The sequence below is a fragment of the Gracilinanus agilis genome, chromosome 4, assembly GCF_016433145.1.
Source record: "Gracilinanus agilis isolate LMUSP501 chromosome 4, AgileGrace, whole genome shotgun sequence".
NCBI classification, from domain to species: domain Eukaryota; kingdom Metazoa; phylum Chordata; class Mammalia; order Didelphimorphia; family Didelphidae; genus Gracilinanus; species Gracilinanus agilis.
Window position 1 is genome coordinate 224,072,469 of NC_058133.1, and position 26,643 is coordinate 224,099,111.

Genomic DNA, 26,643 nt, shown 5'->3' on the forward strand with positions numbered 1-26,643 from the left:
TAGTATCCTTTCCCTCTCTCCTTATGGTTTTCTCATATTCAAGTATCAGTTCAAATCTCACCTTTTGCAGGTCTTCCTTTCTTTTTCTCTTTTGTTTCCCTTACTAGTACCTTCCCTCTGAGACTGTCTCCCATTTAGATAGCATATAACTTGTAAGTACATAGGCATTTACATGTTGTCTCCCCTATTAGAATGTGAGCTTCTTGAGAGCAGCACTTAGCATATAATAACCATTTAATAAATTCTCGTTGATTAATTGGCTGACTTTAAAATTGACAAATTGCTTTTATATGCATTATTTCCTACAAGTCTCCCAACAACTCTCTCTGATATAGGTAAGGGAGTCACTATGCCTCAGTATACAGATGAGGAAAGTGAGACACAGATAAAATAATAATAATAATTGCTAACATTTATAAATATCTACTATATGACAGGCACTTTACAAATATTATCTGAGTTGATTCTCACAAATCCCCCAGGAGATAGGTGTCATTTTTACCCACATTTTGCAGGTGAAGGAATTGAGGCACAGGTGAAATCATCATCATATAACATAGGGTAGTGTGACAAGTGCTTTACAATTATTATTTCTTTCTCTTTAACCCTTACCTTCCATGTTAGAATCAATACAATGTTTCTGTTCTAAGGCAGAATATATGTAAAGGCTAGGCAATGTGGGGAGGAGGGGGTCTGTGACCAGATTTGAATCCAGGACCTCCCATCTCTAGGCCAGGCTCTCAATCACCTACCTGGCCCCTACAATTATTATTTCAACTGATCTTCATAACCATCCTAGGAGGCAGTTGTTATTATTATCCCTTTTTTAAAAACTCAAAGATATTTTAGTTCCTAATTACGTTATCACAATTTCCAACATATTTTCTAAAATTATAAGATCCAAATCGTCTTCCTCCCTCCCCTCCCCTGTCTCAAAGATGGTAAGCAATTTGACACATGTAGTATCATGCAAAACATAACTTCCATATTGATCGTTGTTGTAAGAGAATAATCACATAAAACCAAAACCCCAAAATAAAACAATGTTAAAAATAGTAGTTTTGATATGCATCTGACTCTAACAGTTCTTTGGAAGTGGATAGCATTCTTTATCATATCCTTATGAATTGTCTCAAATCATTGTATTGGTGAGAGTGACTAATTCTTTCACATTTGATCAGCATACAATATTGCTGTTACTGTGTACAATGTTGTCTTGCCTCTGCTTATTTCACTCTACATCAGTTCATGTAGATCTTTCCAGTTCTTTCTGAAATCAACCTGTTCATCATTCCTTATAGTACAATAGTATTCCATCACCAAAATATACCACAATTTGTTCAGCCATTCCCCCAGTGGATGGACATCCACTCTGTTTCCCATTCTTTTCCACCACAAAAAGAGCTGCTATAAATATTTTTGTACAAGTAGGTTGTTTCTCCTTTTTTATTGATCTCTTTGGCATACAGACCCAGTAGTGGTATTATAGGCATTATCACAGTTTTTAAAGATGAGGAAAGTGAGGCAAACAAAGGTTAAGTTTGCCCAGGGTCACAGAGCTAGTCAAAAGTCTGAGGCTATATTTTAACATGAGTTGTCCTGACTCTGAGCCCAGAGCTCTACCAGTTATGCCATCTGTATTTGAACCTACCCTATTAGGTTGTGCTTTTCTTAAAGGGATAAGAAGGCTGAATCAGAAATCTACTCACAACTCTAGAATCTCTCCAGGCCCAAAGACACCAAAGGAGTACTGACTTGGGGAGGGGGAAGACCAAGCCCAGTGTAAAGGAAATCTTTTCCCCCAACCGCTAGGGGTCGCGCCATTCACCATTCGCCCCACCCCATTGGCCTCTCCGTCCACTCTCGCGAGAAGGAAGCGGGAAGAAAGCCAGTTTCCTCTAAAATGGCGGTCTTGGAGGAGGGTTTTACCCTGGGTGGTCTCGTGCTGGGTGCTGGCCTCGATGGCCTGCTGGGTGTCGAGCAAGGACAGAAAGGAGACCTATTCCTGGTCACTGATCGCGGCAGAACCGTCATCCTCTACAAGGTGAGCGAGGCGCGTTGTAGGCGAAGGGGCGGAGCGGCTGCGAGGCCAGCCGGGATTCTCGGGCTTTCCGCCCCTCGCTGGAGCCTCCAGGAAAGAGGGTTTGGGGTGGGCCGAGGGTCAGGGGACCTGGCTACGAATCCCGCTTATTCACAGCACGCCCTGCTCCTGCAGCCGGGGTGGCGGCGCCGGCCTGCCCTTGTCAGCGGCCGGGTCTCTACGCTGGCCGGTTCCACGCGGGCTCCACGCTACCTCGCTACCCATTTCCTACCTTAGGTCTCCAGTGGCCGAGTCGAACCAGTCTCACAGTGGTCCAGCCAAAGAAGCCAAGTGTTAGTTATAAACAAACATTTATTAAGCGATTACTGTGCGCCAGGCACTGTACTAAGTCAACAAGGATCCATTAGAGCACTTTCCATTGCCAGGACTCTGCTGTGTTACTAAAAATCTGTTAAAGCACTTTCTTTGTGCCAGGCCCTATGCTATGCCCACAAGATTATATTAAAGTATTTACCGTGTGCCGGGCATTGTGCTAAGTCAGTAAAACCACTAAAGCACTTACTATTTGCTAGGTACTGTACCATGTTAACAGAATCTTTTAAAGCATTTACTGTGTGCCAATAAAGTCTTCTAAGGCAACAGGGATCTGTTGAAAAACTAAACACTAGGAACTCAGCAAACCACTGGGTTTGGTTAAGGTTTGGCTACATGACCCCTTCTCCCATCCCCAAAACCATTACTTCTGACCAGAGGCAGGAAGGATGCAAAGCTCTCTTCTAACTGCTTGGTTGGATCAGAATCCTCTATCAGTTACTATAAAGCTTTGCCTTTGATCTTATCATTCTCTTTAATAAAATGAGATACTTTTTAAGTGCTTAGCATAGTATCTAGCACATACTAAGTGTTTAATAAGCGCTTATTCCTTTCCTCCCTTCCTTCTTATTTCCAGTATTTCCCTTTTCTTCCTTTTATTTTCATATTCAAAAAAACAAGACAAAAAAAAACCCCACCCTTAACTATTGGCTTAGAATTCATATTGGTTCCAAGGCAAAAGAGTGCTAACAGGTAGGGGTCAAGCATTTGCCCAGGATCACATGGCTAGGAAGTGTCTTCACAATAAATTTGAACCCAAGACCTCCTATATCTAGATCTCTTCCATCTCTTTTAATGCTGGTGCCTTCCCTCTGAGATTCTCTCCATTTTATAGTATATATCTTGTTTGTACATAGTTGTTTTCCTCACTAGATTGTGAGCTCCTCAGTGGCAGGAACTGTTTTTGCCTTTCTTTGTATCCCCAGTGATTAGCTTGGTGCCTAGCACCTTGATGGCACTTTAATAAGGGCTTGTTGACTTTTTTCAGAGTGCAGAATTTAACATACATTTTTAGATGTGGCTAGAACATGGGTTTATTTTGCTTTAATTATGCTGAATAAACTCACTCCTTGCAGAATGAGCAGATTCAAAGTCAAATGATGGTCTTTGGCTTATTAGTGGTTGGATAAGAATTTTGGGTCTAGATCCAAGTTCTTAGAAAAGAAGAAAAATCAGTCATTCAGCAAGCATTTATTAAGTCCTTATTCTCTGCCAGGTACTGTGCTAAGTATGCATAGGGATGCAAAGATTGACAGAAAACAGGCTCTCAGGAAACTCAAATTGGGTGGGGAACCTCAATCTGTAAATAACTATGTACGTACAGGATATGTATATTTGTAAATATACATAGAGATATACATTAACAGTTGCAGGATGGAGTGTTAGGAAGGAAGACAAAGACACTTTCCAAAAGATAGGATTTGAGCAAAGTCTTGAAGGAACCCAGGAAGTGAAGGTGAGGAAGGAAAGCAGTACAGGAATGGGAGAAAGTTTGTGAAAAGGAATGGAGTCAGTAGATGATCCATTGTCTTTATTCGAAGGTACAAGTCACTGGATTGTACAATATGTGAAGGAAAGTAGGAAGACGAAAAAGATAGGAGAGGGCCCAGATTGTAAAGAGCTTTGAAAGCCAAACAAGATTTTATATTTGATCCTGATAGGGAGCCACTCATGTTTTTTGAGTGAGTGACATAGTCCAGTGCATTAGGAAAATTATTTTGATAGCTGAGTGGGGAGAAATGTGAGGCAAAGAGACCTACCTAAAAGCTCTTTGAATAGTCTAGGCCTGAGATGGTAAGGCCTTCACTAAGGCTATGTGAATGGAAATAAGGAGGCATTTATGAGAGTTGTTATAAAGGTAGAAATATGACAACAGTTCAGATATGGGTTAGCAAAAATGAGATGAGGATGATACCAGTAATAGAGTGTTGTACCCAAATTTTAATACCTAACCCAGGTTCATGGCCGAAGGAAGAATCACACTGACAATGCAATATGCAAGAAGAGGCTCATTCTTTACTAGCAATAATAGCTAGGGCCGCTAGGCAGAGAGGCATGCCTGAAGGACCCCTTGGAATTCTCAGCCAAGAGTTTATATAGAAATGTTTGGGGAAGGGGGTTGGTACATACATAATTATCAAGGTAGTGTCAGGGACAGGTGGTCCGGAAGCATCTGGGGAGGGGGGGGTGTTTCAGGGTCAGGGGTCTGGAAGCATTTGGCAAATATTGTAAAGCAGGCAAACATAGACAAACATTCCTCAAGAAAGTTAATATTCATCAGATAAGATAGCTTCAGTTTTAGGTTTATGATTGGGGGAGATAAGGAAGACTGTGCTGGGAAACCTTGGGGGCTGGGGGTAGCTTGCCCAGGCCAGAAATAGTTCAGTAGACTGCCAGACTGATTTTTAAATCCAACAAGAGAAAATGGGAAGAAGAGAAGGTTTGGTGATTGAGTGTGAGAGATCTATGGGAGATCTAGTTTGAGATGTTCAGTAGACAGTTGGTGAAACTAGTCTAGAGGTTAGGGCTGGATAAATAGATTTGAGAATCATTTACATAGAAATGATCATTTAACTGACAGGCATTGATGAGATTATCAAGTGAGGCAGTATGGGGGTTGGGGGAAGGGCTCAGGATAGAGCTTTGGGGGAGTACCCACAGTTGGTAGGCATTCATGACTTTGAGGAAGATCCAGCAAAAGAGATTAAGAAGCAGCAGTCAGATAAGTAGGAGAAATAGGAAAGAGTAAAGTCATGAAAACTTAGAGAATATACAGAAGAAGGGGATCAACAGTTTCAAAGGCTACTGATAGAAGGATGAGGACTGAGAAAAGGTTATTAGGTTTAACAATTAGAATTCATCAGAATCTTTGAAGGGAGCAATTTCAGGTGAGCGGTGATATTGGAAGCCACTGAGAAGTGAATTGGGAGTACTGATCATAAATGGCTTTGTCAAAGAATTTAACCAGAAAAAAAGGTATCAGGGATAGTCTGATCAAGTGAGTTGTTTTAAGGATGAGAAAGTCATGAATGTATTTGCCCACAGCAGATAGGGAAAAATTGAAGACTTGTGAGAGAGTAGGGATGAAAGAAGGGGCAATTTACTGGAGAAAATGCGATGAAGTCAGAAAAAAGACACAAGTACAAATCCAGTAGGAATTATAAACAAATCTGGTGTTCATCAACTGGGGATGACTGAACAAATTATTAAATTAATGCAATAGATTATTATTTCCCCATCATAAGTTAACTCAAAAAAGTTGGGGAAGACTTAGGTGAACTGTTAAAGTGAAGTGAGTTAAACCAAAACTATTTTATGACCACAACATTGTTAAGGGAAACAATTTGGAGAGTATTAAGAACTCTGATCAATGCAGTGACCAATTATAACTCCAAATACTGTTGATGAAACATGCTTGCCACCTCTTGGTGGGAATGAATTATATGTACAGTCATTTTCAGATGCAACAAATGTTACATACTTTTTTTTTTTTTTTTTTGCTCAGCAGTACTTATTTGTTATGAGTGAGTTTTTATGAAAGGGGAAGATGTTAGAGTGATCTTGAAAAACAAATATAAAAAAGGGAAAATACATCAAGAAAACATTTTTAAAATATGAAGAATTTCAGAAGGGTCCATAAGCAGGTCATTATTGGTACACACCAAATATATATCAAAACATGTTTGTGTATAATAGATTCATAGTTTCGTGTGTGTGTAGTCCCCTTCCATGGCCTTATTTGTATATGAAAATCTTTCTGTTTTTTTGATTTTTTTTTTTTTTTTTTTGGTTAAAATATGTTGTGTGGAGATGCAAAGCATGGAATCCATGCAAAGGTACAGGGACAGCCTCACCCAGAATTCCAGAGAACTTTGGGTGAGGGGGCAGTTGAGAAGGGTTTGAGGCAGTTACTTTGTGGAGGTTGAAGTGAGCAGACACCCTGCTCACTACTCCACACTTGGGGGTTCACTTGAGAAGCCATTGTGGCATAGCCAGTGTGATTTTTTACAAAAGGATTAGCCTGTATAATAGGGTTAGTCTATATCAACGATTAGAGAGTAAAGATATTCATTAATAGCAAGAGGGCCAGTTTTAGTTAAGTGCCTTCATCCCCTCCTGTGAGGGGAGGGGGGGCAGCATCAACCTAACAGTTCAGGGTCACCCTTCATTATCCTAAACCCCTCATTAACCTCTCTAGTTTTTCCTTGTTGTTTTCTAATATAACCTTTACCTTCAAATCTGTGCCTGGGAAATTATTTGGGGGAATACTCACAACTCAGTCTGGACATCTAGTTTGAATCCTGTCTGCTGCCAGTTTAAGAAGATCTTCTCTGACCTCAGCAGTTAGATAACTAGCTTCTTTTTACTCATCTACCTAACAAATATTTTAACAAAGGGAGGTGGGGAGCCTGAGCTTGAATCTTGAGACCTAAAATTATTCTTTTGAGTATGTTGAAAATATCTGATGTTGAGTGATTCTACCTTAAATGATTTTCTGCAGACCTAGAATACCTGTAGGAAGAAACAACTTTTTGCTCAGAAAGTTGAACATATGTTTCCTAGTAGTTCAGTATCTGGCTTTTTGAAAGATGTAATTTATATTTGTTTCCTTTATGTTTACTTTTTTACCTGACATTATCTCCTGTGTTCCTGAAGGATTTTCAGTTTGTCTCATTTTATATGGGTTTGTATGTTTTAAAATGTAAACTGACACTTTTCATTGATTCCTACTGCCCTCTTCCTCTTCCTTCTTCTCAGCAAATAAGTACAGTTAAGAAAAATTAATCAGTAGATTGGCCATCTTTGAAATTATATGCCTCATTCTGGAAGTGGGGGCATACTTCATAGAGAGTCCTCTGAAATCAGGATTGATCATTCACTGCTCCAGCAAGTATGCAGAAGTCTCTTAACATTTTTTTTCTTTTATATTATTGTGGTTATTGTGTAAACAGATCTCTTGATGCCTTGCTATGAATCATTTCTTGTTAATCTTCCCAAATTTTTCCCCATTACATTCACATACTAGTTTGTTCAGCCATTTTCTTAATTATTAGAAACTTACTTTCATTCTAGTTCTTCACTATCTCAAAAAATTTCTACAATAATTTTTTTTTTTAAATAAAACCCTTACCTTCCATCTTAGAATCAATATTGTGTATTGGTTCTAAGGCAGAAGAATGGTAAGGGCTAGGCAATGGGGTTTAAGTGACCTGCCCAGTCACACAGCTAGGAAGTGTCTGAGGCCAGATTTGAACCTAGGACCTCCCATCTCTAGGCCTAGCTCTCAATCCACTGAGCCACCCAGCTGCCCCCTACAATAAATATTTTTTAATATATGAGACCTCTCCCTTTTTGACCTCCATTAGCAGTATGGTTAGTTGGTTTTAATGATAAAGACTTGGGTGGGGTTCGGAAGGAAGAGTGAATTGTGCTGTTGAATACTGAAGCTATGTAAAGTTTTGCATGGGAAGGGAGTAAGCACTTAGCATCTATTCTGTGTCAAATACTATCTTAAGTTTTACAAAGATTATTTCATTTGATCCTAAAAACAACCCTATGAGGTAGGTGCTGTTATTATCCCCATTTCACAGTTGAGGAAAGTGAGGTTAAATGACTTGTCTAAGGTCATACAGCTATTAAGTGTCTGAGGCCACATTTGAACTTGTGTTTTGCAGAACCATACCCACAGCTCTGTGCACTTTGATACCAACTGCCTCTATATAAGTACTATTTTCAATAGAAAAATAGTTATTACTGTATTCTTTAAAACTGGTTTAGCATGGATCAGAGTAAAGGCTTATTTCATTATTATTGCTTGTTTTGAATTTTGTTGATTTGTAAATATACTTGGGGATTTTAAAATTTAATGATACTAAGCATTGTGTTTGTTTTTATTTGATTAGGTTTCAGATCAGAAACCGTTGGGTTGCTGGTCAGTGAAGCAAGGTCAAACTATAACATGTCCAGCTGTGTGCAACTTCCAGACTGGGGAGTATGTTGTTGTCCATGATGATAAGGTAGGATTTTTTTCTGTTGATTTATGTTAGTGGAGCTTTCATAAGTAGTTTCCTACTTTAAATCAACAAAGTCCCTTAAAGAAATTTTAGGAAGATTCTTTTTTTTTTTTTTTTTTTTTTAACCCTTGTACTTTTCGGTGTATTGTCTCATAGGTGGAAGAGTGGTAAGGGTGGGCAATGGGGGTCAAGTGACTTGCTCAGGGTCACACAGCTGGGAAGTGGCTGAGGCCGGGTTTGAACCTAGGACCTCCTGTCTCTAGGCCTGACTCTCACTCCACTGAGCTACCCAGCTGCCCCCGGAAGATTCTTTTAACAGTTGCCTCAGATTCTTAAATTATAATATACTTATACCAATGACATACTACTTAAGTAAAAATTTTTTAATTTTAAATTTAAATAAATATTTAACTATTCAAATATGTGACAGTTCATATATTTATATTATAGTTATCTAGTGAGTGGTTTGCAATTATAATATTTTGTTTTTCTATTTAAGGTTTTAAGAGTATGGAAAAACGAAGATGTGAATTTGGACAAAGTATTCAAAGCAACAGTAAGTTGAAGGATTGGAAGAATAGATATATATTTGGATATTAGTGCTAATGTCTGTTTTTAACTTAAAACTCCATGAAGACATTTGGGGACAGTATACACAAGTAAACAACAGGTCTGTCCTATTCCAGGATAAACCAAAAAGACAAATAGATTCAAGAAAAGTTTAAATAAATCTGTACATTTTGGAATGGAACAAATAGGGACTTAAACATAAAATTTCCTCTGTGAACATCTTTTGGTATAAAGGCTCTCCACTGACATATCTCAGCAACTCTACTATAATTTAGAGTTGCCTAGGCTGCTTGAGAGATTGAACGAGGTACTGCATGTGTTTCAAAAACAATATTTGAGTCCTGGTCTTATGACTGAGGGTAGCTCTCTGGCCATTCTGCTTCTCAAATACATGAATCCATGATGTGTTATTCAGGGTAAAGGTAGAGAAATCTCACAAAATTGAACTGATTATACCATTGATTTGATTCATTTAGATTTTTTTCTAAACTTTTAGATTGAGAGGCTGGAAAGACTAGAGTACATATTTTTCCATGTTTACATGATTCATTTTCTTTCCCTCCCCTCTTTCAGAACCGACAGAACAGTTTCACTGGGTTATACAAATATTATCACTTCATACCTATTTCCATATTTTCCATTTTTGTAATAATCTTTTAAACCCAAAACCCCAAATCATATCCATATAACAAGTTATAAGTCATATGTTTTTCTTTTGTGTTTCTACTCCCACAGTTTTCTCCAGATATGGATAGCATTCTTTCTCATTGTCCTGGATTGTCCTGGATCATTGCATTGCTACTAGTAGCAAAGTCCATTACATTTTATCATTCTACAATGTTTCACTTTCTGTGTATAAGGATAAACATTATTTTTGAGTGAATAAGTGAACATAGTTATTCATATTTGCTATAAATTCTGTTATAGCTGGTGGATTGACTTTAACCCCTTACCAGAGTAAAGTTCTAGACCCAGCTTTTTGCTGGTAATTAGCAATGTAACCTTAGGCAAGTTATAAGACTTCATTTAACTTTACTTAACCATAAAATGAGAGAATGTGATTAGAAGATGGTTTAAAATAAGCAAAATATACCTTTAAACAAACATGAAAATTTGGGGGTTCTTTTCTGTCTTTATAGAAGTGTCTTTTTTAGTACTTTCTTGTAAAGGAATTTAAACTTATTTAATTCTTGTTATTTGCCAGTTATTGGGTTGTAACTATAATGCTACAAATTTGTGACTCAAAGAAATTTTAAGTGTAGTCATTAATACTGATAAAACTAACTAGTAGTCATGCTGAAATTTTAGGAAATAATATTGGGCAAATCTGAAATTGTTTCATATTCCTCACTGTAAATTCATTCAGAATGAAATTAAAATACATTGTTTCTCCTGCAGCTGTCTGCTGATGTATATAGAATACATTCAATACAAAATACTGAACCACTTGTATTGTTCAAAGAAGGTGCTGTTCGAAGTCTAGATGTTTTGCTTGCAGAACCCCAACAAAAAATTGAAGCTGTTATTTCAGATGAAGAAGTTATTAAGTAAGTTATGGCACATGCGAACTGTTTTAAACCAAATCAGATACACTTCAGCAGTCATTCTAAAAGGCATTTTTTCCCATATTAAAGTCTTATTTCTTTCAGTATATTAGTCATCTTTTTGAATTTTGTTACCTTTGACACTTCCATTTCCCCACTTCTGTAGCTACTTAGAAGAGGTTCTTTTGTAAAGGTTTAATAACCAAGTACTATACATATTATCTAAACATAAACTTCCTTATATTATTTAGTTCAAATGTAGATCTCTTATGTTCTTTAGAGGAATTCTGTCCCAAGGCAATCTGGTGACTTTTTACAAATGAAATGGTGAAACTGGAGGAATTTGTAAGACTTGACCTGAGCTAGAAAAATTAGTGGGAGTTGGCTTTAAGATAGTCTTAATTCCTATTAATATGATTCTGAGGCCTTTGCTACCTGGGAGTGGGGGGAAAGATTGGCTTTTCACATTACTTTCTAAATAAATTTGTGGTGACAAGTGCAGCCTCCTTTTATATTTGAAATTTAACAATGCAGCTCAGGCACTGACCACCTTTTTTGTTCTGTCTCCTCACTCACATTTTCCATCAGTGTCTGTTACAAAGCAGTACTATAAAATAATATGACTTCAGAGCTTGTAACAAATTCTTTTACATATTCCTAATGGTAGTATATTTTTCTTTTAGGCTTATAAGCATGAGAAGTGGTATGAATGTGTGTGTGTGTGTGTGTGTGTGTGTGTGTGTGTGTGTGTGTGTATAGAGAGACAGACAGATAGGTTCCGGTATATTGGAGATATACATATGCCCTAGAACTTCACCCAGGTTACTCTTGTCCTTTAAAGTGTGTATAGGTATGTATATAAATATGTTTGTCCCTTTATTTCAGTCATACATGAGATGGAAGAGAGTGTTAGATTAGGAGTCAGAGGACAAATCTCACTTCTGTCAGTACCTGTGTGACTCACAACGTCATTTAACTGTTCTGTTCATTGATAATATGAGGAAATTGGACTGTTTTATGACCTTTAAGGTTCCTTCCACCATTATCTATGATTCTACAACCCAGTCACCAAAGCATAAGTAGATACTTTTCTGTTTTTTCATTCTGCATGTATGAACCACAGATGCTATGAAGGAATAGATTGCTGTCACTTTCATGATGTAAACCCAACCAGAGGACTGAGAGCAGTCTTCATTGTGTATTTTGTCTAAACTCACTGGTACCCATTGTTGAATCATAGTCCCACTTGTTTGATATTGATCAGTTTCTGTAAATTGAAAATTGTAGTTTAAATGCAAAAGGTTCTTATTTTGTAGATAATATAGTCCTTAATGACTCCTCAGGCTAATTTTGCTGGTGTTGATTTTAGGGTTTTTAACCATTAAAAAAGACAGTAAAGAACCTTCATTAGTGTAGGAATCAGGTATTCCAAATACTAGTCCCTGATATATTCTATTAATGTAACTGAGTAAGTCATTGGATAATAAATTTACAGGTCGAAGCGATCTTTGAGGCCATCTAGCCTTACCCTCTCATTTTCCATGAGGAAACTGAATCAAAAAGGTTAAGTGAATTCATTTAATTCAAACTTTAACTTAAACTGTGTGTTTATCATCACAAAGAGATTAAGTGACAGACAGAATTTGAACCTAGTTCCTTTGACTCCAAAATACTTTTTTTTGACTTGAAAGTCACTTATATCTTCTCTTGCCTCAGTTTACTCCTACACTCATAAAAGGATCAGACCTAGAGAGAGGTTGTTTTCATTTCCAGTTCTTTAAATTCCGTGATATAGCATTGAAATAAAAGTTCCCATGTGCATTAATATGCATTTTTAAATATTTTTAGCCTTCTTTATATCAGTATTTAGTTTTTATTGAGCATTTGTCTATTTTGTTTTACTGATTTTTATTGAATGCATGTATTCCTAAAAAAAATACCGTTGTATTTTCAGGTGGACAAAACTTTTCTTGGACTCTACTCAGCCTGTTTTAATATTTGTTACAGAAAAAGTAAGTGTCTTTGGTGGTTTCTTGACCTATCTTACCAAATACAGAAGAACTTTTAGAGAGAGTTAGCTTGATAAAAGAAAGTATTTTGAAGTTGGAGTGAGAAGATAACTATTTGATTCTTTGAATTAACATATAATTTGTATGGATTACAGATCATTTAAAATGCATTTTTTAAAATTTAGTTTAAAACTTTTGATATCTATAAATGAACCAATGTTATCTTTCTCTTATAGCATGGAAATTATTTTGTGTATGTGCAAATGTTTAATCCACATAACTTATGCAAATATACCCTTTTACCTGGAGAAGAAGAACCAGTTACATTGAGTTTTGCTGCATCTGTGAATGAAAGATTAGTCACTTTGCTGTGTTTAAGTAAGTTATTTTCTAAATTTTTAAGCTAAGAGCTTTTTTCTTTTTAAAAAATGTATACCTTTTAGTAGCAACAAGATGGCTCTGTGGATAGATGGGAGGGGAGGTCCTACGTTCAAATATGGCCTGAGATACTAACTAGATGTGTGATCCTGGACAAGTCACCTAACTCCAATTGCTTTGCCCTTACTAGTCTTCTACCTTGGAACAGATACTGAATTCTAAGACAGATGGTAACGGTTTAAGAAAAATTATTCCCTTTTTTTGTTCATATTCACCTCTAAACACATTCTTTCCTTTATAACAGATTCGAAATGAAAGAGAAAGTCATCAACAAAACTACTGTAATGTATTAGGAACTGAGCATAGAAAAGAAAAACTGTCTTATTCCTCTTTTCTCCCTGCCCTTTATCCCTCCAAGGAATGTACATGCAGTAGGGGGAGGCAACGTGGAAAAAACAGCAGTTAAGCAAAACTTAACAATCATGTATGGGCAACATTCTGTACCCACTGTCTTTCTTGGTTTCTTAGAGGCTATATCAGTAGTTACAGACCCAGATTATGCTACAATAAAAAGGTTTGTAGGTATGGAATAATTGAGCTAAAAAGTATTTCTGTCATCTGAGACCAACAGTCTAAACCTAGATAAGCTTGTTACAAGAAAGCTGACAAAGGTATTGCTAAGAAGTACAGTTAGAGTATCAGCATAGGTTAAATTTATGACACAGTGGAATGTTATTTATTGCTGTTCACTCATTTCAGTTGTGTCTAACTCTTTGTGACCCCAATTGGGGGGAGACTGAGACAAACAGGGTTAAGGGACTTGCCCTGAATCACACAACTAGTAAGTGCATGAGGCCAGATTTGAATTCAGGAATATGAGTCTTCTTGACTTTGGGCCTGCTACTCTATCCACTGCATCAACTAGCTGTCCAGTGTGCCAAACGGTCCTCATGACAGTCCATTTTACATAATTTCAATACACAATGAAGGTATTTTAAAAATCAGCATTGTAAGTTTTTATTGTTGTTATTTTGCATTATTAGTCTTATCTATGATTTCCTTGATACTAAATCTTTGATCAAGAAATTAGCCTCTAGTGAATTAACATTGTTCCCACTGGTGAAATGCAATCCACTTTGCTATGCAGATAAGGAGAATTGCTTATGTTTTCTTGTCTTTGTGTGAAAACATTTTACTACTTTATTTTATTTTTACTAAAAGGTTGAAAAGAACCACTGTCATGTTATTGGAAGTTTTATGAACTACATATATCACCTAAAATAGTAAATAGGGAAGGAACTTTTCCCCCCTCAGTAATTAAGGCAAAGATATTTTTGTTTCCAATAGGCTGTAATGGGTGTATATATGAAACTTTGATACCACTAAATAAGGATAAACCTGAAGAGAAGAAAGTACTAGTCACATCCCTCTTACTCAAGACTTCTGTATCTGGCAATGTTTTGAAGGGTGATTCATTTGCCATTCTTGATAAGGATCATGTAGCAGTCATGGGAACTTCACTGAAGGCTCCTAAAGGTATCTTCAATCTGTCACTAAGCCCTGTTCTTTCAAAATATCTTCTATAAACCAAATAACTGGGAAGAATACTACCATACCCTCACTACTACCTGGATTATGTCACACCTGGATTTTTTCCAATAGTCTTCTAACTCATCTTTTTGCATATGGCTTCCTAAAACATTTTTTTCTCTTCTTTTTAAATATCTCTAACTTGCTCAAAACCTTAAGTAATTCCTTATTGTCTAGGTTCAGGTTTCCTTTTACATTTCTTGAGATGCTGATGTTTCTGACCTCACACCTTCCTTTATCCTACGAGACATTTGACCTATCATGAAGGAGGTTGAGGTCCATTGCTTCTGGACCCAGCAAGCTTCCTATTGGGAAGGCTTGCATAGGTAGTAACCATGTAGCTTAAACTTGAAATTTGAATTGTTCCTTTCTCTGAAGCTAAATAGTAGAGAAGGACTTGCTATTAGCAACCCTCACTCCCAGAAACACCAGATAATCAGAATGTTTCAGAGCTGAGATATTCTGAGAGTTTGGGGAGAAATTTTATACTGTAGGTCTTCTGTGTAATGATAAGGAACATTATGATTTTGATTCCAACCCAAATTTTACTTGTACTTCCCAGTTGGAACCCTCCATTTCAACTTTCAGGTTAGTCTCCTCACTATTATCTGCTCATCTCTTTTCTCCCATAATAATATACTTGTTCATTTTCACGTCTGTACTTTTGTTCACTTCCACCTATCTAAATACTGTCTGTTCTTTAACGGCAAACAGGTTTACCTTCCAATTGCCTCCACTCTCTCCTTTCTGTGATACAATATTTATGTTTAGCATTCATTTTGTCACATCAATAAGATTGTATGTTTAGACTTGGAAGGAACATTAATACAAGCCCCCAATTTTATAGAGAAGGAAACTGAGACTAAAAAAGATTAAGATAATTGCCCAAACACATAGTAATAAGTGGCACAGTTGTGATTAAAATGCAGGTCCTAATTTGTATTTGTTGTTTAGCTGCATGTAACTCAGCATGTCCAAAATAGGACTTACCCTTCCTAAATCCACCCTCGTTATGCATTTCTCCATTGTGGTTGAGAGCACCCGATCCCTCAGGTTCATGACCTTGATGTCATTCTCAGATCCTGACTTTACCCACATATCCAATTTACTGCCAAATCTTTACAACTTTTCCTTTTTTCTACTAATACAACTACTGTTCTAGTTGAGGCCCTCATGACCTATTGCTTTTTTTTTTTTAACATTCTGATTGGGTTGCCTGCCTCGAGGCTCCTACCAATCCAGTCTGTATTCCAAAGTAACTTTCCTAAAGTGAAGTCTGACATGCTTTCTCTTCTATCTCCCAGCCCTTACCAAACCCCTACTCAGTAATCCCTTTGTGGCTCCTTAGAGGACATCTAGTGTCAAATAAAAACTGCTGTGTTTGGCATTTAAAGCTCTCCTTTCCATTTTTATACCTAACTCCCCTTGTTGTCATCTAGGCTTACTTGCTATTCCTCACACCCTCCATCTCATCTCCTAGTTACCCATGGCTGGAATGCTCTCCCTTCCTCAGTCTTAGACTTTTTTGGTTTCCTTCAAGAATCAACTCAAATCCCACCTTCTTAATATCCCTGAATATTAATGCCTTTTCCTCTAAAGTTATCTTCTGGTAATTCAATAATATTTCGTCTAGACCTGTTTTGTCATAACAAAGTCCTTGAGGCTAGAAACTATTTTTACTTTTTCTTTGTGTCTCTAGCACTTAGTGCAGAGCCTGGCACATAATTGTTTAATTGATGCTGTTTAGTAAGTGATTGTATTTCTTATTATGTAAAAAGATTGTAAAACCCATAAGGGCAGAGACTATGTTTTTATATTTGTTTTGAGCTCCACAATGCTAATATACACATGTATGCTTCATATTTTAAGAATCTACTAAATGTCTAAAATCACACATACTGGAGCAAATTAATATGGATTAAGTCTTAGCATAAAACCGTTGATATATTTTGGGAGTTTGGGAAACTATATGAAAAATTTTAAATAATTCTGTATTTAACTATAATATGGAAGCACTGAAAATGTGTACTTATGATACTTTTATTCTAATACTATATTTTTGTTTTAATAGAAAACATCTCTATTTGGAATATTAAGTTTCAGACATTACAAACTTCAAAGGAATTACCACAGGGGACCAGTGGTCAAGTATGCTGTTTTGTAATCCTTTCTTGTTTATTGAAAAAAAAAAAGTATTGTTTGATAAGTATACCTATAAGAAGCAGCATTACAGAGGGTCATCCTTTGAGTTGGAAAGCCCTAGACCTCTGACATGCTTGCTTTGTGACCAGTGGGCAAGTTACTTAACCTTTCAGTGTCTTATGCAACTCTAAGATTATAAATTACAGGCAGATTGTTGATCTGTATGGGTGCAATTCCACCTAGGAATTCCTCAGCCCTGAAAATTACAAGTCCTGACTTCTTAAAATTGCCTGTATTTATTACCTCCTTTGGTTCTGCCATTTCATTAATGTGGGTACTTTCTTAAATGATGTAACTCATAGATGTCTTCTAATGTGCTGATGTGATGTCTTCTAATGTTCCTCAGTAATTTAAGTAGGGAATCCCCTGCTTCTTCAGGCTTCTGTATAGCCCATGTTCATCACAACTAAAGACTAGAAGTCCAATTAAAGCTTTATGTTTTTGTTCTGCTTTGATGTTACCATAACTCATATACCACTGAGTATATTTGCTCACTGTTTTAAAATTTAAGATGTCCAAAAATAATTTAATTTACTAAATGATCATGGCAGAAAGCCTTCATGATACAATTTTGGAAATAGAAAACCAAACCCAAATACAAGGCACACATTTGCTTATTGGATTCCTGGTTTAGGTTCAAGTCTAGAAATTATTCAGAGAGCTTTATCCTTTAAATTAAGCTGATCTATGATTTGATTTTCTGATCTTTTGTATTGTAGGCTACAACCTAAGTAATATCTTACTCTTAAGTGAATTAAATTTTTTTCTTTTTCTCCCTGATAACTTAAAAGTTCTCAAGAAAGCAAGTAACAGTCTAGTCAAACATTAACATTACTACATTTGAATGGTAATAATACTAGAGTAACCACTCTAAAAAAATGAAGGCCAGAGCTTCTTTGAATATAATTTTTAAATTACCTCTAAAATAATTCAACTATTTAATCACATTTTGCATAAGTTTAAAGCATTGTGCATTTTTTCATCATTCATTACTTTTATTTAGAATATTTTTTCATGGTTACATGATTCATGATCTCCTCCCTCCCAGAGCTAACAAGCAATTCCACTGCGTTATATATGTATCATTGTTCAAAACCTATTTCCATGTTATTCATATCCTGCAGTGGAGTGATCTTTTAACATTAAAACCCTAATCATATCCCTATCAAACCATGCGACCTATCATATGTTTTTCTTCTGCATTTCTGTTCCTATAGTTCTTTCTCTGGATATGGATAGCATTCTTTCTAGGTACTCTGGATTGTCCTGGGTCATTGCATTGCTGCTAGTAGAAAAATATATTACATTCAATTGTTCCATAATGTATCAGTCTCTGTGTACAATGTTCTCCTGGTTCTGCTCCTTTCACTCTGCATCATTTCCTGGAGGTCTTTCCAATTCACATGGAATTCCTCCCATTCATTATTTCTTTCAGCACAGTAGCATTCCATCACCATCAGATACCACAATTCAATTCAGCCATTCCCCAATCGATGGACACCCCCTCATTTACCATTTTTGCCACCACAAAGAATGTGGCTATAAATATTTTTGTACAAGTCTTTTTCCCTATGATCTCTTTGGGATACAAACCCAGCAGTTGTATGGCTGGATCAAAGGACATGCATTCTTTTAAAGCCCTTTGCACATACTTACAGAATCCTAGAAAATCAACTAAAAGACTAGTGGAAATAATCAACAACTATAGCAAAGTTGCAGTGTACAAGATAAACCCACATAAATCATCAGCATTTTTATCTATTTCTAATAAAATTCAGCAGCAGGAATTAGAAAGAGAAACTCCCATCACTCTAGACAATAGAAAATATTTAGGAATTTATTTACCAGAACAAACAAGAATTACATGAACACAACTACACAACACTTTTCACACAATTAAATCTAGTGCTAAATAATTGGAAAAACATTCATTGCTCATGAGTTAAGACAAGCTAACAATAAAAAAAGGCAATCCTATCCAAATTAAACCACTTATTCAGTGCCATACCTATCAAACTACAAAAAATTTTTTATAGAATTAGAAAAAATTATAAGTTCATCTGGAAGAACAAGAGATCAAGAATATCAAGGGAAATAGTGAAAAAAAAAATGGGAAGGATGGGGGCCTAGCAGTACCAGATCTTAAACTGTGCTACTGTACTATAAAGCAGTGGTCATCAAAACAATATGGTAGGGGGCAGCTGGGTAGCTCAGTGGATTGAGAGCCAGGCCTAGAGATGGAAGGTCCTAGGTTCAAATACGGCCTCAGACACTTCCCAGCTGTGTGACCCTGGGCAAGTCACTTGACCCCCATTGCCCACCCTTACCAGTCTTCCACCTGTGAACCAATAGACAGAAGTTAAAGGTAAAAAAAACAAACAAAAAAACAATATGGTACTGGCTAAGAGACAGAAGGGTGGATCAATGGAATAGACTAGAGTTAAATGATCTCAGCAAGCTAGTGTTCAATAAACCCAAAGATCCCAGCTTTTGGTATAAGAACTCGCTATTTGACAACTGCTGGAAAAATTGGAAAACAGAATTATGCATTCTTAAGATTGGTACCATATATGTATTGGCATTTATATTCATCAGCCAGTGCTCATTAAACTGTACTGTAGATATCCCTATATTTGAAGTAGAGAAAGGCAATAGAACACTTATCTTGTGTGGTATCATACAAGTATGTCATTACTAATTAGCTAACATTTTTATAGTACCATTAAAGTTTACACAATGCTTTGTCCTAAATCTTCACAACTTTGTGAAGAAAGTGCCTTTTTCACCCCCCTTTTACAAATGTGTAAGCCAAGAGTCATAGCTAGTGAGTGTCTGCAGCAGTATTCAGCCTCATTGTTCTGGACATTGAATCCAGATTTTGATATCTTTCATGCAGCTAACTGCCTTTTTCATATAAAAAATGGCTGAGCTTTGCCTTGTGCTACTGGAGCATCTTTTGGAATCCCAGTGCTCAGTACAGAACATTGTACATACTCGATACTTAGTAAATGTTTGTCAAACTAAATTGAGTTGTCAGACTCTTTGAATTAAACTTTAAAAGCAGAATAATGAAATTGCATAAAATATTTTGCCTTTAATGTGCTTTTCATTTTGTAGCTCTGGTGTTATGGGGAGAAACTATTTATACTACATGGAAAGTTTTTGACTGTGATCCCATTTAAGTGTGAAATATCATCATTAGCAGCTGCTCTGGGAAAACTCAAGAGTATCCAAGCTCCGGGTATGAGTTGTTATATCAATGTAAGAATAGTTTTTCCAGTTCCTATTCTAATATACCAACCCCCATAGCTTTCCTGTAGGCCATGCTCCTACCTTTGACATTTGCTTTTATTAGTAGAAACTTGCAGGAAGCCAGTGTCCAGGAACAACAGGAAAATTCCTAAGGCAAGAGAGATGTTGACTAGGTTGCTTTGTGGGCCTCTTCTAGTTGCAGAATCATATTCCTGAGTTTATTGCCTTTCTTTGTACATAATTTGATCTACCATCCTATGGGGTAGGGGGATTACTAAAATTTTAAGCTTTCCATGAATTGGGAGGGTGGGGTTTGTTTTGTTTTGTCAAAGGGTTAGGAATATGAATTAATATAAAATGTTAGTATCAGGTAGTATGATTCTAGAATTTCTGTATTTTGTGTCTTCACAGGTACCCAAACTATGTCCCACTTTGTAAACTGGGGAACATTTCAAGGAGATGGACTTGAATCACAAGATTCAAATAATTTAGTATCCCTTAAAGGACATTCAAAGAGAAGTGTAAGTCAGATAATTTTAATTAAAATATCATTGTAGGATAAATGTCCAATGAAGAAATATACCAGAAAACCAGCATTTCTGATCCAAATATTCTTTTAAAATGCAGTAATCCATTTATGCATCAGTTTACTAAATATTTATTTCTGTATAGGCATTGTGATAGGCACTGGACATACAAAGACAAAACTGAAATGGTCCCTTCCATCAAGAACTTCATACAGAGCAAAGCTATGTCATTTCTCAATATACTAGAACATTTGGATTAAAACACAGGCTTGGAAGACAACACAGTATAGTGGGAAAAGAAGCATGAGGGGTGCCATGTCAAAATATGCTATCTTGGGCACATTGAACAAATCATTTAACTTTTCCTTGCCTTGGTTTGTAATGGATAAGGTACTGGACTTAGAAGGCAACCTAGGTGGTCATATATTGTCCTAGACCTGTAGTAACTGTGTAACCTTGGGCAACTCACTTAATGTCTGTAAATATCAGTTTCCTTGTGTAAAGTGAAGCGATTGGAAGGTCTTTTTCAGTATTGAATCTATGATTATATGATCTTTAAGGAGAGTAAGCGTGGAGTTTCTTCTTGCTCTAAATCTACAAATTAGTTTAGATTTTTATTACTTTCACCTCTCACCTGGACTATTTACATAGCTTTTTAATTGGTCTCTCTGCTTCCAGTGTTTCTTCAATCCATTTTCCACTCGGCTGGCTTATTGATATTCTGAAAGCACAGGCAAAACTGAGTCACTTCCCTGCTCAAGAAACTTCATTGGTTCCCTATTGCCTCTAGATTAGAATATAAACCCTTCTCTCTGGAACTAAAGGCCTTCATAATATGGGTTTAATCATTGAAATCACAGAAATCAATAATTGAAAAAGCACAACAATAGCCAGCTAGTCCAATCCAAAGTTGAAATGAATCCCTAACTGTGCTGTATCTGACAAATGGTCATCTAGCCACTTAAAGCTGGGGCTGAGGTGGGTCCATGACCCAATTGTCTCTTGGGGTAGCCCATTTCATTTTTGGACTAATCTAATTGTTAGGAAGTTTTTCTGATCAAGCCCTAGATTGCCCTCTTCTGGATACTCTTTTGCTTGTCATATCTCTCTTAAGCCAAGGCACTAAGAAATAGCTCTCACCTAGAGAACTGAGTCTGAGGGATGCAAAGCACAGCAGGATTATCACCTCCTTATTCAGAGAAATTTCGCTCCCTCAATGCAGCCCAATATCATATTAGCTTTTTTAGATGCCAGTGACTTATCAAAAGAGTAGGGCAGCTAGGTGACTCAGTGGATTGGGAGCCAGGCCTAGAGATGGGAGGTCCTGTGTTCAGATCTGGCCTCAGATACTTCTTAGTTCTGTGACCCTGGGCAAGTCACTTACCCCCCATTGCCTACCCCTTACTGCTCTTCTGCCTTAGAGCCCTTGATCCTAAGACAGAAGGTAAGGGGAAAGAAAGAAGAAAGGAAGGAGAAGAAACTGAAGAGTGGACAAACAGGTAAGAGAATCCAAAGAGTGTTGTTGAGGAAGCCTATAGAAGAGAAAATATCCAAGAGGGATGGCTTGTTAGCCATGTCAGAAGCTTCAGAGAAGTTGGAGAGCATGAAAACTGATAAATGATTATAAGAATTTTCAATTAAAAATTTATCATTAACCTTGAAAAGAACAATTTTTTTGGAATGATGAGGTTGTTGTTGAAAAGTCAGTGGCATGTGCTGAGCATGGTTGTAGGAGATAGAAAAGGAGTTGGGAAATAGGATTAAAGATTATAATGAGAGGGAATCATCAGAGGGGCAAACTCTCAGGAGGAAAGGATCCAAGGTGAAGAAAGGATCATTCAAACTACCACATCTTGGTTAACTGTTTTAGGGTAACTTGATCAAAATAAACCCAGTAAATATATCTAAAGGTAATTACCATACACTAACCCATCCCTAAAAGATAAGTAAGGACATGAGAAAGTGGTTAATACCTAGAGAGAGGAATGGCAGTTAAATAAGTTGATCTGAGTACCAGCCTCCAGCCTGCTGGGAATTAATATAATAACTTATCTACCTAAACTAGGGTTCTTGCTAGGGGATAAGGAGATTAGACAGGAAACAAAAAACAACTGTTTATTGAAGATAAAGAATTTAGGAAGGTGGGTAGCAGGTTTCCTTAACTGGGGTAACTAGTAACATATATTAGGGCAAGGGAATGAAGTTCTACACTAAAGCTTTTACTAACAACAGTCAAGCAGGATAGGGGTTTTGAAAATTCTCACTCCTGGATCCCTGACTCCTCCAGTGTTGTTTCTCTGGTGTCCCAGCTGATATTCTGCCAATAGATGCAGTGGGGTAAAAACAGTGAACTGGTACAGAATGAAGGTCCACCCTCCAAGCTGCAAATTCAAGCTCTAGCTTGCTCTTCCCACAAAGATGATGATATATTGATGATGCCTTCTCAAAACACACAGGCTCCTTCAGTGGTAACCAACTGACCAAGACCCCAGTTCTGTGTCACTCACCTGCATTCCAGGCTTTTTTAGAATGTTCAGCTTCTGCCACCCTGCTTGGCAAACTTTCTCTTATCTACACTTAAAAATGCTATTTCCTTATTACAAAGGGCACCAAGTAGGTTGGCTCCCCTTGACAAAAAAGATTACCTCTTTAAGAATCTTATGGGAACAAAGAAGAAGAACAAAGTTGGTCATTTTCCTGAAGTTATTTGAGAGTAGGAGGGGAGAGAAGAGGGAGATCTTGTCAAGGGAATGGCCTCAGTTTGGTGGTAAAGTTTGAGATGAAACCCTCTGCTGAGGAGTAATTAGAGAATGATGGTTCAGCTGACTTGGGGAAGGAGGAGAGAGTTTGGAATGAGTAAATTAAAAGCATTTATTAAGGACTTGGTACGTGCTCTCAACATTGTGATATGGTACTGGTGTTACAAATATAATGGATTAAATCTATTCATGTTATGATTACCAAGTCATGTTGGCTCTCCTCCATTCAACATCTATCACCCTTTACCATGCCCTCTTTTAGTGAATTCCTGTAATAAGCATATTCCTATTTGATCTTCTTGCATCCTGTCTTTTTACCTCTAATACATCTTCCCACATAGCTGCCACAGTAATCTTCTAAAGCATGTCTGACCGTGTCTCTTTGTTAAAAAACAAACAAACAAAAACCAAACCTTTAGTGGTATTAGAATAAAATACATACTCCTGGCATTTGAAGCCCTTCACAGTGTGTCTTCAACTTATTTTTCCAGGCTTATTTGATATCATCTTATCCCATGAATTCCAGCCATACTGGCCTCTAGACAATATTACATCTATCACCTCAGTGCCTTTGGCAAGGCTTTTTCCTTTGCTTGAAGTAATACTATCCCCTTTCCTGTATGAACTTCCTAACTATTCAAGGCTCAGCTTAAGTGCTACAAAGGAAGCCTATACTGATTCCTTCTGTTATTAATCTCTCACCCCTTGCCCACACCTTGTGTTTGTTACATTTTGTATTGACATCTCTATGAACATGCTTTCCCTGCATTAGAATGTAGGCATCTTGAAGGTTGGAACTGCTTTCATTTTTGTCTTTGAATCCCCATCACTTAGCATAATATCGGACACACAGTGTACATAGACTTTTCCTCAAAGAACCTAAACTTCTAGATAATCTACCCAGAAGACAATAATGAAAAAGAATAGGAAGAAAAAACTTAGAAGAGGGGAGAAGAGATGGAAGTGTTACCTTCCCACTGAGAGGGGATACTTTTGCTAGTTCACCACAATCTTAGTATTAATGCTGATTCTGTAATCATGACAAAATTTCACAGTAACAAAATAATTTAGATAATCCCAAGTTTGTTTTGTCTTTATAAAAAGAAAGATTAATCTTTTGAAGAAGTTTGTTTCTACTAGATTTTTTTTTTTGACTGCTCAAAGTTCCTAATCAATTTATTTAAATTCTAGTTAAGGACAAGAAAAAATGAGACAAGGTCTCAGCTGGAGGATTCAACAAACAAAGAGTTTCTATCAGGCATAAAGGTAGGAACATAAAATAATCTATTGACATGTTAATAAATGTAGCAGATATTAGAAATAAATTATTTCTAAATCAATTAAAATATCATTTTAATTTCCATTTATATGAATAAGTGCTGAAGAACTGCTCCCAGCAAGTATTCAAATATAGAAACAAAAACAAAGATTATAATTGTTGAAGTTGGCCAGTCATAAGCATTTACTAAGACACTGATGGCAAACCTATGACACAGGTGCTCTTTGTGGGCACTTGGCCACCCCCACCACCCCTAGTTCATTAGTAGAAAAGTAGAGGGACTCCAGCAGAGCTGCTCCCCTCCCCCTCTCTACGGAGTCTGAGGACATTTTCTCACATCCCCCCCTCTGTCCAGCAGCCCAGTGGGAGTGCATGGGAAGTAAGGTGGGCAGCTCACAGTCAACTGCTGGAGGGGAACTGAGAGCTCAGGTCACTACCTTCCCCCTCTTTACCTGTGCTGACTGAGGACATTTCTCTGTCCAGAGTCCAATGGGAGCACTTCTTCCCTCCCTGTGTGGGGTAAGGGGGGGTGGGGGCACAGCATGTGATCTGGGGTGGGTGGGGCCAGGCACTCCATTTCTAAAAGGTTCACCATCTTTGTACTAAGACCCTCTGAATATGCTAAGCACTTTGATAAATCCTGTCTATAAATTCCCTCCCTCCCCCCTTAAATCCTTACCTTTTGTCTTAGAGGTCTTCTCCAACTTATTAGTTTATGATTACAAACTTATAGATGAATCATTCAATGATACGTTGGCTAAAGCATCAATTAAGTTGTTTTCCAAGGAGTTTACCTTAGAATCCACTTTCATACTGCAGCTTTGTTAGATTACAGTCTTTACTTACTAAATATCAATTAAATATACATTAATAATACCACTGCTAGTGACTGAATGAAAATGAGAAAATATTCTAGTCATAATACTTTAGAATTTTGATTTTACTAGTATGTATCACGACAGACTGGGATACCACTTGTCTTTCAGGATGCTTCTGAAAAACACCTTGAACAACAGTTGAGTAAGTTTTTGGCTGATAAACGGACACCTGACTTTCAAATTACTATTGGGCACATAGTTTCAGAACTGGTGGGAAGGTGTAAGACAGAACCACCTTTTTATCCTCAGAGTAGTCTCGTACAACTCATCCAAACTCAAGTACTTTCTTACAGGTAAAAACTTTAATTGCTGAAGGATAATTTTGTATGCACTACATTCTTTTTTTTTTGTTTTTTGATTCCCACACATTCTTTATTGAAAAATTAATTTTAAATGTCCTGAATATGCACTACATTCTTGTGACATTGTATTAAATGCCAGCTTTACAGGGGGGTTAGAGATTATTTTTACAAGTGAAATTTGCTTGGGATCTTAAAATAATTTAACATCTTTTATTTTTCCCTCAGTTTGTGCCCTGACTTGATGGCAGTTGCCTTAGAAAAGAGAGATGTACATTTGTTACAGTTCTGTCTACAGCAGTTCCCTGACATTCCTGAATCAATTACCTGTGCTTGCTTAAAGGTTTTCTTAAGGTATACAGAAAACAAACTGTCTTTTCCTTCATTTTAGTTCTGACTATATGTTATCATTGTTATTTTTTAACTATAAGACATTTTAAGAATAATTAGAAAATTAAGTCTTTGTTAATTTTCTGACTGATAAAGATGTTGCTATTTTGGTTTATAATAATCAGTTATTAGGGAGGGAAGGGAAATTGTGAAATCATCAGAATTAATTTCATTCTAATTTATGACATTTTTCTTCTTGTAGCATTGGCGATGACAGCCTTGAAGGGACAAATGTGAATATGGAATCAGTTATTGGTTACATTGACTTTCCCCAAAATGAGAAAATGGAGAAAAAAGAAGTTGTTCAAAATGGTTTTAGTCCAGTACTTTCAGAAGAGGATAACATTGAGGACAAGTTAAATAAATCAGATGGCATGATGAATACTACTCTGACATGTCCTGTAACTCCCCAAAAGGCAGCTTTACTGTATCCTTTGAAACATGAATATTTTTTTTCTCTATCTTTTACCATGCAGTGACCTAGTGGTGTTTTAACTTAGTATTGAAGTGATTGAAAGACATCATCATATAATAATAAT

At 36.8% G+C, this 26,643-nt stretch overlaps 1 protein-coding gene across 1 annotated transcript in view; it reads left to right on the top strand.

The window, feature by feature from the left end:
• Positions 1–1,903: 1,903 nt before the first annotated feature.
• Positions 1,904–26,643, top strand: part of NOL11 (nucleolar protein 11) — a 30,574-nt gene continuing 5,834 nt past the window's right edge. Inside the window, exons 1-14 of the mRNA XM_044677005.1 lie at positions 1,904–2,044; positions 8,317–8,430; positions 8,927–8,983; positions 10,396–10,544; positions 12,496–12,553; positions 12,787–12,928; positions 14,276–14,464; positions 16,590–16,666; positions 19,838–19,961; positions 20,384–20,493; positions 24,450–24,524; positions 25,524–25,708; positions 25,943–26,068; positions 26,307–26,531. Coding sequence (XP_044532940.1) covers positions 1,904–2,044; positions 8,317–8,430; positions 8,927–8,983; positions 10,396–10,544; positions 12,496–12,553; positions 12,787–12,928; positions 14,276–14,464; positions 16,590–16,666; positions 19,838–19,961; positions 20,384–20,493; positions 24,450–24,524; positions 25,524–25,708; positions 25,943–26,068; positions 26,307–26,531 — 1,772 coding nt within the window. The remainder of the gene's footprint in view (positions 2,045–8,316; positions 8,431–8,926; positions 8,984–10,395; positions 10,545–12,495; positions 12,554–12,786; positions 12,929–14,275; positions 14,465–16,589; positions 16,667–19,837; positions 19,962–20,383; positions 20,494–24,449; positions 24,525–25,523; positions 25,709–25,942; positions 26,069–26,306; positions 26,532–26,643) is intronic.